This window comes from Gobius niger, assembly GCF_951799975.1.
Source record: "Gobius niger genome assembly, chromosome: 4".
NCBI classification, from domain to species: Eukaryota; Metazoa; Chordata; class Actinopteri; order Gobiiformes; family Gobiidae; genus Gobius; species Gobius niger.
This window is the reverse complement of record NC_136855.1, coordinates 18,124,467-18,139,283: the sequence shown is the minus strand read 5'-3', so window position 1 is coordinate 18,139,283 and position 14,817 is coordinate 18,124,467. Positions and strand designations below refer to the sequence as shown.

Genomic DNA, 14,817 nt, shown 5'->3' with positions numbered 1-14,817 from the left:
CAGAATAAACATGAGCTGCATGTAAACAACAACCTGCCAGGACCAGCATCTCTTACATGCACCCCGCTCGCTCACCGAGGCCCGCTCCACTGGTGTGTGTGTGTGTGTGTGTGTGTCCCGGGGCGTCCCTGGGGCTCACGAACCTGCCTGTCACCCTCTCATCACTCCTCGCTCACCCCACTTACAACCATAAAGCTTGTCATGTTGATCAAGTAGCCGCGAGCCTTTTTGCGATTGTCAGAAGAGTGTGAATATTTGGCCGTGTAATGTGCAGTAGTAGTAGTCATACAACAAGTAGCGCTCAGAAGTGCATGTTGTGAGTACAGAAGGGGGGCGGTGTACTGTGCCTCTGAGGTGGGTTGCTTCAGGTTGACCCGCTCATTATAGTCGTGTTCAAAGGATAAACTTTTTTTTTTCTCTCTTTTTTTTCCAGAATCATTCATGATGGATGGCTTTCATGTTGGCGGAAGAGTGACAGGCAGCAGCAGGGCCTGTGGAGAAGAGCGACCGGGCTGAGGCAACCGTCATTCATAATGCACACGGCCTCTCACTACAGCTCGCCAATACTGATTCGGCAACATATTTAAGAAAAAAGTACCATCTTTAACTGGAGAAATTCTGTGAAGATGAGCCCAGTAAATGATTACAGTGCAGTCAACTCGACATGTAAGTGGCTTTGGGTTACCTGTTGCAAGGCCACTCAGCAGAGATATACGGCAAGGACTTTGTGCTGCTTGTTTCATGCTAAGGCAACATGATCTGAAAACAAATTGTGTTATTCAAGGACGGTGTTAAATATTGTGATATTGATCTGAACCATTTTACTAAATAATTTCAACATAAACGCACGTTCCATCAAATATATACAAAAATTGTGATTGATATTTGTTAAAGCAAGATTCAAAAAACACTGAATCAGGACCAAAATGGTGCGTCATGTAATATGGATAGTGCATCACCAAATATTCTAAAACATCATTTGGCAATATATTGTGCAACCCTAGATCTAGATTTTAACTGCTGCACCATAGTAGTCTATTCAAAGTTGCAAAAATATGTATTTTAAAAACAGCAATCTTCATTGAAGCTTGCACCTCGTAGGTGTGACTTTCCATCACACATGCAGGGTCACAGGTGGCTCTGAAACTGGTAAATGATAACTCTGCAGGGAAATGTGTCCTGACGTGCAGTTTACTACACCCAGTATTGTGGAAATAATTGCTCTTCTCATAAAGTAGGTAAAGTATTCTACTTTATTGTAGAAAGACAAAAACATCCAAAAAATTCACTTGATTTGGGGCAAAGAAAGCACATTTTGATTATTATATCTGTGAATGTACAACCTCTGTGGGCTGTTTAGCTGTGGATTAACATTCAACACAAGTTTGATTCTTTTTTTGTACGTTTAATAAGTTTATTGCAAGAGCAAAGATACCTGTAGATGTAGACCGTTACCCTTCATGTTTAGGGGGTACAAGCTGTCTTACTTATTAAACCCAAGACAAAACAAAAATGTATATGTTTCCTTCATTGAAGGTGACCTAGAGTGCTTAGAAAGGCACTCTAGGTGTATTAATCAAAATGTGAGGAATTTTAATAAGTTCCTTTAACTGCCAATTGCATTAAAGGTGCATTAAAGGTGCATTATGCAACTTTTGATGTGGAAAAAAAAAGTTGATATTTGTGTGTATTTGACCTTGTGACCCAGCGGCTGTGGTCAGCATGGCGCCTTTACTTTCGATTTCGTATAAAAAAGTTACATAATGCACCTTTAAGCAGACTAAACTCCGCGACGTAGCAGTTTCTGCTTTGCCTGGGAACTGACCATGTTATACACTGCGTTCTGACATGTGTTGCTGTGCCGGTGTTATTGGTGGTTCTGCACTAATATTCAAACAGGATAAAAATCATGAAACACATCTTCTGTTGAGGTGTTTTTATGTTCATTTACCGCTGATTGTGAAAAACTGTGGACTGTTATTAAAGGAGTTTCCATATCCCAAGAGTGACGCTGCTCACGAACAACATGTAACAGCAAATCGCACGGGACCATTGGAGTTTTGAATGAGGGCTCGGTTCCCATTCTGCTATCCCTGTGTACAAGAAATACAGAGGGGTATCATTCTGGACTCGTCAAGCTAGTTTCTTCGTGTCAAACATCGAAGAGAGTATGTTATTTTTTATTTTTTTTACTTTCTAACAATAACCCCTTAAAACATCTCAAAACACAGTCTCAAAAGAGTCCCTTATCACCCCCTGCGGCTGCACCCATGGGTCCAATAAGCAGCCGTCTACAGACAACCTCTCCTCCATGCTCCAGCAGTTACAGGACGACAGCGCTGGAGACTCAGCCAGGAGGCAGAGGAGGTGGTGGTTCAAGGGCAAGAGGACTCAAGAAGTGAGGAATAGCCCCATTACCCTAGTACTTCATAGCCTGTAAGCTTTATACTGTTCACTATCTGAGGTGGAGATGGTTAAACAAAGAAAGCAGCAATCAGTGGGAAACCTTCAGTATGCTGCTTGCACCAAAATTAAAATTGTGTTGTGTGAATAAACATGAAGGCAATAGAAACATTATGCTGTATTAGGGAGTAACTATTTGAAGGGTTAAACAAATTGTCTGTCCGTCCTGTGTGCATTAGGATTCAATGCCCGGTCAGGCTAATTACCCAAAATATCAAATTAGAAACCTTTTTGTGTTACCTTTGCCTTAATCTCTTGTGCTCCGTCTTCTTCCATGTGTGTTGACCTGCACACAGGCTTAAGTGCATACGCCCCAATGGTCCTGCCCTTGGCCCTTCTCTCCCCCGTCCTGGTGTGGGTGGGTTGGGTGTGTGGGGGTCCGGGGCACTGGAGCTGTCCTTTGGTGCTCCTGTAGCCTTGCCTGCTCATCCATCCTCGGCTGCCAACCCACAGATCGATAGCTCTGCTCTCTTAATCAGGTCTCTGGTGACTGTGGGCGGACCGCAGCGAGTGTTTGTGTGGACAGGAGCTGAAGGTTGCACTTTGCTTTTTTTTATGTGTTATCTTACTGTTTATTTCAGATTTCTTTTAATTTGGACTTCTGTCATTGGAGGACACAACGCTTTAGGCAGCATTGGTTCACTGGCAAAGTATGTGATTCAGCCTTCAAATGTCTTTGTTTTGATTCAAGAAGTTTTTAGCATGTCACTTTTCAAGCCAGAGATACTGTCGTCAGCCAAAGCTAAAATGGTTAAGTTTTGGTTGACTTAACTTATGTGGCATTTCAGTGGATAGACATTTTCAGTCCCCTACATTCTCATCGCGTAGGTCAAGCAGTTTTAGTCAATAAAAAAAGGCCCAGCTTAAAAATGAAGCTTTTATTGTGTCAAATGGGGACTCAATGAAAGTACAGAACACATTGTGGGGAAAAACATATCATAATCATAATTTAATGTCACATGTCTATGAATTGCTCCTATTACAATAAATACAATATAAAACAACCATTGTAATAATCCAAAAACAAAGTGCAATAATTTTAAAGAGTGAAAACAAAAGCCCTCGTTGTAATTCTGCTGCTCTTTATTTTTGCTGTACTCTCTCTCAGTTGGCAGCGGTCCAGGACTCATTGAGGATAAGTCTACAGTGAAGTTGTTCCTGCAGTAATCTATGTGACTTGTGAAAGGAGAACGAGACAGAAGAGAGAGGTGAGAGGGCGTGTGGAGCCGGGTTAGTTGTATGGAGTGTGAGGCGTCCAGCTGTGGAGGTGTGCCTCGCTTCAGGCACTTCACACCTGTGTAACTACAGCTGCACCCATATATGTATGCACCCATGTGTGCACCCCTCGAAGTCACTCGTGCATCACTTTTTAAAGATATTAAATCTAGTCTAAGCAAATGTACGGTAATAGACAATTCTAATGCAGGAAGAGAGCACTGGTTTTCTTTAACTCAATTATACGCTTCGTTTTGAAACAAATTTTAAATAATCAAAAACTTATTTCCTTTTTTTACGGTTGACCTAACAAAATAAGTTGTGCAATATTTTTTTTTTTCATCTAAAATATAAATAATGTGATTCAAACTAATACAATTAACTGGTTGTCCTGTAACCAATAGATTGATGGTTCAACAACCCAGTGAATACTGTTACCGTTTCCCTGGCAACCAACTTGGCCAACTTTAATCATTTGGCTAAGGTACATAATAATAAAAACAGTACAATTTATTCATCCAGAAAAATACTTTTAGCTTTTTGAATGGATACCAGACGACTACACCAGGCTATCGACTCGATAGATCAATGGACATGAAATGTTTTCTATACGATCAAAAAGGCACTTATTCAAGCATGACTTTCCTACACATCATTAAAATGCTACTCCTCGATGGACAGCCAGGCAAACCAAACCATAAGGCACAACAAAGCTGATTCCATTAAAAGCATGCGGTCAGGGGAAGAATTGTCTGAGCAGGTCCTTCTTGTTGACCTTGCCCATTTGGTTCCTGGGCATCTCCTCCACCAGCACCAGGCCAGTAGGGATGGTGTAGGGCGCCATGTGCTCCCTGGAAAACAAACCAGCCCCACAGAGGTCAGATCAGTGAAAGAAAAAAAAAAAGGTGGGATAGACCACATAGACACAGACAAGCGCACGGATACACTGAATGCAATGATGAGTGTGCACGTCCCGACAAAACATACACACGCGCCCCAACAGAAAACAACACCACAAAACAATTTCAAAACAAAAGCTCGCCCTCTGGCAGAGCAGCACAGATAAGGAAAGCAATGTCCTTCATACAGTGTGCCGTGCCTAATATCCCATTCGCCTCCCAGACACTTTCCTTCATGAAACAATGTAATCTCCAATATGAAAAACAAAACAAAAAAACAATACAGCGGCAAACAGAAGGCAAGGATAATTAAAAGTCTTTTATTTTTTCCATTTGGGGAGCTCAGTTGTTACGTCAAAGATTGGGGCCCGGGGCTTTTTTATTATCTTTAACCTAGTTTGTTTGTGTACGCGTGTGTGACTTCCTGCGTGAAGGCTTTGGGTATAATGATTCATAGCGGCGGCTCCGTCAAACACTCTTTTCAGCAGATGTCTCTCTGACTCAGTGAACAAGGCTACACTGCATATTGCAACGTGCAACCAGTTTCCTCCATGGTAGCGGTGTTTTAATTAGGCCTGCTTTAGTCGCTTAAACCTGTAATACATATAACACATTTTTGAAAAGGGCTACAAATCATTTTAGTCAAATTGCCAGGACCAGGCTTGTTCCTTTGAATGTGAATTTAAAGTTTGAGGTCCTTTGATTGAAAGGGATGAAATTAAATCCATTGTTTCATGGGGAGCTGGTATCTTTCCTATCTACATTTTTTTAAGTTTCATTTGGAGATTTAGTAATAGTATTAGCGCAGTAATAGCATGGTAATTGAATAGAAATATGTGAATTATAGCCTAAACCAGCATTAAGACAGCAAATTACTGGGAAACGTAGCTGCAAAACCCATGATTTTCCCAGGTTCCTTCTATGTCATTACTGTGCTGTAAAGAAAAGAGGATGGTATTATTAGACTAAATGAACATGGCATAGAAGACTGTGTTTGTTCAATGCAGTGACAGAGATTGAGAGTGACAGTTGAAGTCGGGGCACTGTGGAGTGAGCATCCATGCACTTGTTTATGTCTCATTTTATCTGCCTCTCTCTCCCCCTCAAATCATAGCTTTGGCAGTGGAGCGTGTTTGGGCGCCGGCTGACCACTGGCTGCCCCCGTGGCTCCAAAGTCCTGGGTCATGCACACCAAAACCGGCTCTATAAACCACCACTGGAAGAGCAGCAGGCCACAGCAGTAAAACCTAACCACCCCCACACCATATGGAGCCCACAGCTATGGCACTACACGCGTTACAGATAAATGACACAAGTGGGATGTGGAAGGAAAGCAGTGAGGACAAAACAGATGGCAGTGTGAAGGTGAAGGTGAAGGAAAAGGTGAAGATGAGAAAATCTAAATTTCGGTGAAAAAAGAAACAATAGTGCACATCTGTATACGTGAAAGGCTGTGTGCCACAAGCTGTCAACAGTAGAAAAACAAACTGCGGTGGCATTTAAGAAGCACAATAAATACAGTATATTAGACAGACAAGCTTTACAAGCTTTTGTGAGGATTATACTGATGTAGAGAATAGAGCAGCAGGGTATATTTACTGCCAACAGTTACATGTGTGTATGTAAACATTTTCCAATTAAAGAGAGGTAAATAGTAGGAATATTTGTTCGTACTTTGAATATATATGAATTGATTTGTCTTTTGTTTAGTTTTGATGTTGACATAGATAGAAGAAATATACAGGTATAACATAATATGGTCTTTAGAATTGCATGGTTTTACAAATTTAATGTGAATTAATATATTACTTCAGTGAACGGAGCAGTTTTAGCATTCGAAGTCTTTACTCGTGTATATATGAAGCAGTAACAAGGAACAGTCCAAACAATTAACAATTGTGGTTCTTGCTTTGTTAAAGTTGTTGGTTTGGGAGGGATTTCCAGATGATGAATTAGCTGTTAGTTATTCAGGTCACAGTCTCCACTGGTGGTACAGGTTGGAGTCCACCTGCTACTGAAAAGCATTTTTAAAGGTGGCAGGTGGCCCAGTATTTAGAGGCATCATCCTTACTGGGTGTTCAGAACATATACAACTCTGGCACCCGCTTTCAGGAAATGCTAAGGGAGAAGTCTTAAACAGAGTCAAAAAAGCCTGGGCTGCTTGTGAATAATGAGAAAAAGCAATGTCAAGGAAAAAAAATATTAACTTTACCTTCCCCAAGTCTTCAATTCAGATAAAGTCAGATTCTTTCCTTCCTTGAGCTGCACCACAGCAGTGACCCTCTGACCCCAGACGGCATCAGGAGCCCCGATCACTGCCACATCTGGGTAAATGACACAGTTAGAACCGATCTTAATCAGTGTAAACATGCAGTGACATGACTTTTTTTTTCCTTTTACTGTATCAGATGTTAATATTTCTATTTTTGTTGTAGCATTACCAATGATGTCCGGGTGAGCCAATAGGTGGCGCTCTACATCAAGTGCGCTGATCTTGTAGCCTCCACTTTTAATGATGTCTACGCTGGTCCGGCCCATAATCCAGTAAGCGCCATCTTTGAAGACTGCTGTGTCACCTGCAAAACAGAATATATTGAAATTGTCTTCATTATGGGTTTTTCCTCGGTCTTTATGAAGGGCTGCATAAAAATCCAAGATAAGAACAGACTTTTCCTGCCTTTGACAAGTAAAAAAAAAAAAGAAGAAAAAGAAAAGAAGAATTTGCAGGAAGTAATAATCAATTTCCGACAATACACTATTTTTAACCAAATCTATTAATCTAACAGAGTCCCGGTCTAGACTGTAAGTACGTGGACGGTTACTAATGTTTTATTCTCCTCACACGCGCTGGAGTCAGGGAGCAGTGGATGGATGATTGCTCAAGATCCCCAGCCCCCTACGCTTACAGTGGAGGGGCGGACAGGTGCGGGACGGGCGGAGGTAGATGGGGTAAGTGAGGGGAGGGGGATACAGGAGTGTGGGACATGGGGCTCAGCTGGCCCGGGGTACGATGAGCTCAGGAAATGGGTCACTATGGATGAGTGGAGAGAGACTGAGGAGACGGCGCAAAAATGGACAGAGGAGGGAGAAGCAGGAAGGCGTCTTTTAGGATTATTACAGGTGCCGCAACCACATCTGCGACCAAGTAAAAAAACAAAAAAGAACAAGCTAAAATCAAATAAAAAAGAAGAGATGTGCGAGATGAGGAAGTGCACTCAAAGGGGAAAGATCAGGGACAAGGACAAGGGTGACGCGGTGGCGAAAGCATTTAGGATGCTCTTAATAAAGGCACGACTGCTGAGCTTGAGTTGCCTTAAGCTGCATATGAGGACACAAGCTTCACCAGACTTATGTGACCATGCCATTCATCATTTGAAAGCCGAGAATCTCCAGAATTCAGTCACTGAGCTTTAACTACTGAAGGACTGTACTATAACACAAATGAGAACTTGATTTAGGTGCTAGGATTGTGGAAGTAGGAAAGAGTCCTTTCATGTTAATTTCCAAACTGGAGAGTTATAGGATCTGAAAACATGAGTGTGGGGCTCATTCTGCTTTCCGATGGAATAATTGTCTTGTAATAAAAAACTTTTACATCACATGAAATGTATTTGTAATTGTGAATAAATGAGATTTACAGTTGCTATGACTAACATTATTACAAATGGACACCTCATATCTAGGCACACAAATGGTTAATGTTTATGAAATATTTAGAAGAAATCTTCTATACTTCCCTGATGTATTCGATGCTATGAAAGCTTTTGTTCATTTGCTTTTGAAACGTGTATTTCTCGGCTGTGTTGTCTTACAGAAGACAGTGAGTAGAGAAAGAAACGTTTTGTTACTAAATTAAGAAAATACTCAAAGAACAGAGGCTCAAAGCGTGACAGCTCCAGAGTTGTTTATGAACAAGCTTATTCTAAATATAATTATTTTCCTTAGAGGTTTCAAAGTTAAAAGCAGGTGAATGAGTTGTCAAGTTGCCAAATACTGAAATAAAATTAGTACAAGAATTTAGAAGCAAACGCAAGCCAACTCTTTTGGAGAAACCACATAATGAAGCTGTGAATTCCCTTCCCATGTGTAACATTCTTTAAGGTATGGGCAGAAAATTAAACTAAACTGAATTTGCAACGTGCACAGAAGAAAAAGGACAGTGTGTCTGAGGAAAAATCTTTCACCAAAATATCATATAAATAAAAAAATAACAATAGTTGTTACTGAAGAGACACATTCTGTTGATGGCCTCTTTTTACTGCCCTCCTCTCTTTATCTTCTCCTCCATCATATAATCCCATTTATTCACCCCTCTGCCTCATCCATCCATCTCCTCTGCACTTTCTCAGAGTCGAGTTCCAACACAAAACCACTTTTGCCTTCCATATTTTTCACTAACTCGTTCATTCAGTATTGAGGGTCTGTGGAGCATCGCTCCTCGCGTCTCCACTTCCTCTGCTCCACCTCTCTTCCTGTCTGCTCTAGCCTCTGCCTCTATGCCTCAGCATCAATAGAGAGCCCATCTGTTCCCATACATCACGCACTTCATTTCAGTTTATTAGCTGGGATAAATCATAAATATTTCATTATACATCACGGGCGGCTGTCGCCTGCACACCCACAATTTATCACTGCTGCCCTCTCTGCCGTCTTGCCACGCTGGCTATAAGCTTTCCAGTCTATTAAACAAGATTGATACAGTGTGTAAATTTAGATATTGGGAATTTCTTCACAGACCACTGCTCCGCACTGATAGGGCAGGGTAATGGGGAGAGGAGGGAGGGCTAAGGAGAGCTGAGTGAAGGATAGAGCTTGGTTTGGTGTTAACACCACTAATGCTGCATTCACAGTGAGGCCAGACAGCAAACAGATGTCATTTAGAGAAAACAGAAATGTCTCTGCAAAGGGAAACAAATGACTTTTACAAACTGGTACTAGGGATGTGCGCAAATCTTTGCAGCACTGAATAATGAGAACGATCACAAAAGCAGCACTATTCCCCATGGAGAGGGATAGATATTAGGACAATGTGCACATGTCTAACCACCTTTTACCGAATCCTAAGAATTCCTGAAGTAATCCTGCCGTTAAGTGGTTGAAGCAACACCAGCGCAGGTGTGTTTAGTTTAGCTTTTTTCTCTTTGACAGAAATAATCAAAACCTGAATACAATAAGCCAATGGCTTATGTTTAGGTGTAGTAAAAAGTACCCCACATTAATGAGGCGACGTTTGACAAAAGGATTCTTCGGTGGAGTTTGAAGCACTCTTTGACCTTGCCTGTTTGAGAGAGTGAAATAATGACGGCTACAACAACATGTTTGGAGAGAGGTGCAAGTGGGAATATGATGAAGAACAAAGTCTGATAAAAGGAAAGAGGGGTGAGATCGCTAACACGCACCATGTCAGAAAATTGCAGACACACAACACAAAAATGCACACATGAACACACAAACACGACTGCAGGCATCAGAGCCTCACTGCCATTATGTGTTATGGCGTCGGAGGCAGATATGGACGAATGGCTTTCTTAATTAAAACGATAAGAAGCCTAATTGCACTGGGCTTTCATCTCATTCCGAGGCATTAAAGAAAGTGAAGGCGCTCAGTGTGAAGGAAAAAAAAAAGAAATAAAACATCGAGACTTAAACTGAGGAAGGATGGAGGACAGCAAAGTTTTATCACGTCTCTCTGAAAACAAGAAAAAGCAATGGCCCTGAAGAAACTTTTAGCGCCAGTGAACTAAAAAGACATCAAGATAAGACATTTTTACAGTAAATTTTCAGTTTGTTAAAGGCTTTTTTCAAAGTCAGTCAGAACAAGACTGAAGAGTCCCACGTCTGTTGATGTGTGCAATTTACAATAAAACAATGGATCTTTATTTGTGCTGCTGTCAGATGTGTCTTAATCAGAGTTACTGTTATTTATGACAGCTTCCACCAAGCTGACCAGTCATGTGTGAAGGCCTCTCAAATGTTAAGTTGCTGTAAGTAGAAAGAAGTGACATAATATTGATTCAAAAAACACACGTCCAAAGTAGGAAAGGATGGTGGTTTTGTTTCCTCTAATTGCAAGTAAATCAATGTTGTTCCGTGTATGGGCTTTGGTGCAGCCAATAACCACTCATATTTGAATACATTATTGATCAAAACAATCAATCAAAATACAGTGTTCTCTTGGTGATCCCAAACCCAGATAACTATTACATTGTACTTCTCGGTTGTCATGTCATTGCAGAGACAGATGATTTACAAAAAGCCTGGATGAGAAAACATGCACTAAACATTGCCTGCATTGAATCCGTTTGTTTTATTGATGTGAATGTCTTCAAGTCATGCAGTTAAAGTAAACTAAACTGACATTTGTCAGAAAATACCTTCCAACATTATAATACACAAAAAAATTGTTTTGATTTATAGTCAGAACGGTGTAAGAATATTAAAACCTACATGAGGACGTAAAGAACCTTATTAGGTTCGTAATCAGATGGTAGAGCCATCGTCTTACTGGTGGTTCAGTTCCCCACTACCACAAGTGCATACGTACTGCTGTCCTGGGGTAAGACACTTCACCCACTTTGCCTGTGTCAATATGGTGTGAGAGCAAGTGCTTGGTCAGACAAGACAATTGGCAGCATCTACCCAAGGGCAGTTCTGGCTATAATAGTAGCTTACCACCGCAGAGTATAAAGTAAATAAAAAAGCAATTCAAAGCAGGTTCTCTTTTGCCAATGAGGCAAATCAAAATATGATGCTGCTAATTGTGTGATTGAAGATGTAATTATAATTGGATAAAGTTAATTCATAAACAGGTACGTTGTGTGTATGTGTGCAGGCTGTGGGGGTCGTGCAACTGATACGGTTCTTTATGTAGCTTTAGCGTTGTTTCGTAATTAGTATTACTCCTTTTTGGGGAAGGTATACAGTACACCAGTTCAGTCATGTCTTAATGTAAATGCCATCTTCAAAATGAACATTTCTACAATGACCACATACTGCAAGTGTATATAATCCTTTTTTTTGCTATTGTTTCTTTGTTGTTGTTTTGTTCCTTTTGCACTATGCACTTTGTACTATTGTGAAATGAGAATTTTTATTGTATTGATTTTGGGGGAGGGTGCTCATATGCTTTTTGCTCCGGCCCACTCCTTTTGAGCAGAATGTTTACTGCTCAAATAAACAAATGAACTAAAAGTGTCTTTGAAGAACACTATAAAACAGATGCATTACAATTAAGAGCAAATAGCAAAACCCTCACACATTAATCTAATTCTCTCCGTGTATGTGGCCACCTCTCGAACAGTTATCTTCCTGAAATGCAATAGATCTCTCCAGAGAACTACAAGAAACTAGCCACACAACAACCAGGCACCTTGACCTCAAATTTAAATGTAATTGTTGAAGGATCAACAATGACCTGCCTCTGTTATAAAAGTAACACGGTTTGTTTTCTTCAACCATTTAAAACCCTACAAGGACAGCCATTTCTTTGTCCGAATGCAAAGTGCAAAAACAAAATGTTCACCACTGGAGGTAACAATAAAAGGGCAGAGTGTGACATGTGACAAAGGCCAAAGCCAACTTCACAAAAACAGCTCATCGGCCAGCGGCGTGGCTGCCAGGGGTGTCAGCCGACCCCCAAAATGCACAAAAAAGTCTTGTTGGAGGTGACAGGAACCATCCATTAGCCTGTCAGAGCACCAGCGTTCTGAAGGTGAGAGAGAGAGACAAACACGGTGGATGCATTTGTAAGTGAATGTGACCTGGATGGGAGCGCAGTGCACTTGTTTTTGTACACAGCTCAGCCCTCGGGATGTCTGTGGTATTCAGCCGCCTGCAAACAGCAAAATGATGAATGCAGAAATGATAGCACCAGACTACAGTCTCACACTGAGACCAGTGCTGTGTGAATGAGATTGTGGCATTATGGATTATTCATTATTATGTGAGGAAAACATTAGCATAACAAACAAAAGAGAGATTAGACATAAACATTGTTTTAAATATTGCCTGTGTCTACTCGCTGTACTACTATATCACAGCAAAACTATTGTTATTATGCTACGTTTTCCCTGCTCACTCACATGATGTTTCTATCGCTTCTTCTCAGGGAACACATTGACTACAAGTTACAAGTCCACAACAGTATCCTCCATTGGCTGCATTGTACACTATATTTGGAACAATTGACTTTACTTTGAATAGCATTTCATTCCATCTAAATGTTGTGTGATAATACACTGCCTGAGAAAGAGAATGCACTTGAACCTGGGGTTGCTTTGGTTGGCCCGGTCTGTATTCGGCAACACTGTGGCCAGAGAGGGAGGTCAGCTGACTACCTGAAAAGATGGAATGTTTTTCCACGAAAGATGACAATGCCAGGATATTTCGGACTCAAATTGTGAAAGGGATTGGGCACCTCAGAGTCAGGCCCTTTACTCCATTGAGAATCTTTGAGATGTGCTGGAGAACTCTTTGAACAGTGGTACAAGTCCATCATCATCAATACAAGATCTTGATTTTTTTTTTTTTTTTAAATGTAATCTATTTAATGCGGATGTTATTGTAGATAATTTTTCTTCAACGTTAATATCAATAAAAGATACAACAGGAACGGGAACACACTTTCAATGCTACAGTTTCCATCTCTGCATGTTTTGCCACTTTTAGACCACTTTTCAATGTGTTTTTATGTTTGTGTATGCTGTGAACAGGTACAAGTGGCGTCCCCGTCTTTCACCCCAGCCTTGATCCGCGGTGAGTGCCCTCCATCACTGAAGAGAAGACGACTTGTGTGCCGCCTGACGAGAGCGGTCTCACAGCGCGCCGCGGCTCCCTCCGTCACACAGTAAACACTTAGCATATATGAATATTAATGCCACACATTAAAGCTTGGGGCCCGAGATGGAAGAGTTAATGAGGATAAATAACAGACAGCCATGCAGAGAAATCTCAGCTATGACATTATTTATCATCCTTAACTTTTGTCACTGCTCCTTTTTTAGTAATTAATATCTTACAAGAAAGCACTTTGCACTTGGATGACTGATCTAATTTGTTTAATATAATGCAATTAAAAGAGCTTCGGATTGCTTTATGGTAATGTTGCCGATTGTGATCCTTGCTTAGGTTGCCTCTCCAGCAGCAGATAACAAGATGAACCGTGGGATTGATGTCTGTCTAAGATCTGAAATGTTCATCAAGTAAAGCCACTTAAACGCTGTTTATATTCTCCCAACTCCGCCGCGCATGGATGTGATAAAGAGTCAAGCAAGACGGATCAACTGAAGCTTGGACCATTAGCGTCTAGCATGGCTGGTTTCCAAACTCAAAGCACTATTTTTAGTTTGTGACACATCAAACCAAAGAAAGAGTGAGACGAGAGGGAGAAACAAAAAGAACAAAAGCCTATTATGTCTGACACGGCGGTGTTTAAAGCGAGACAAGATATTTTACTTGTAGAATTAAAGACAAGGCCGAAGACAATTAAGAGACTAAGACAAAGGGAAGCTTTTTCAAACTAAGACCAAAGCAAGTGGAAGCATATAGGATGTTTTTTTTTTTTATATTATAGCATGTTTTAGCAACATAATGTGCCAAATAACGAGCAATTAAAAGGAATTCAAAACTTCACTTGGTCCTGTTTTCTATCTACCCATCCACTCATCTGTCTATGTATCTATTTAATTGTATTTAATCATTTTGCGTAAATTGTTTTATTTATGAATATTGTTTCTGGCACTGTCACGATCATTACTATATCGCCTTATCGTTCAATAAATGACAGATCATTGACATCAATATTTATCGTCTATACATTTATTTGCATGTTGCACTTTTTTTTTTACTGCAAGTCGATTGTTTTTCATGGTATTTCATGTTTATTGTGGGATATTTTAAGCTCAAACAAAGCTTTACTGCCATTTTTAAGCTTCAGAGTTAGTTTCGAAGGCATTAAAGCAGTACTAAGCAACTCATGCCCCTAGAGGCCATAAGCGCCACTGCAGGTGTCGTAGCATGTTGTGTTTTTTTACTCATTAATTGTCCGTGAGAGTAAATACTACGCTGACAGAAAAGACAAAGGGAGAGAGGGATATTGTACATCCAATTACACAAAGGAGATCATTTTTTTCCACTCAAACTTGGCTGGAAATACTGTTTAAGTGGCGCAAACCCACAGTTAGCTTTGCCCGTTAGCCTGTTAGCTTCTTCTTCATAATTTTATTTCGCAGGCAAAGTTGCA

At 40.6% G+C, this 14,817-nt stretch overlaps 1 protein-coding gene across 1 annotated transcript in view; it reads right to left on the bottom strand.

The window, feature by feature from the left end:
- Positions 1-4,267: 4,267 nt before the first annotated feature.
- acsf3 (acyl-CoA synthetase family member 3) overlaps positions 4,268-14,817 on the bottom strand; it is a 32,931-nt gene continuing 22,381 nt past the window's right edge. The window contains exons 8-10 of the mRNA XM_079555553.1: positions 7,019-7,153; positions 6,790-6,901; positions 4,268-4,529 (exon numbers count right to left, since the gene is read on the bottom strand). Of these exons, the coding sequence (XP_079411679.1) occupies positions 4,415-4,529; positions 6,790-6,901; positions 7,019-7,153 (362 nt within the window). The 3' untranslated portion in view covers positions 4,268-4,414. The remainder of the gene's footprint in view (positions 4,530-6,789; positions 6,902-7,018; positions 7,154-14,817) is intronic.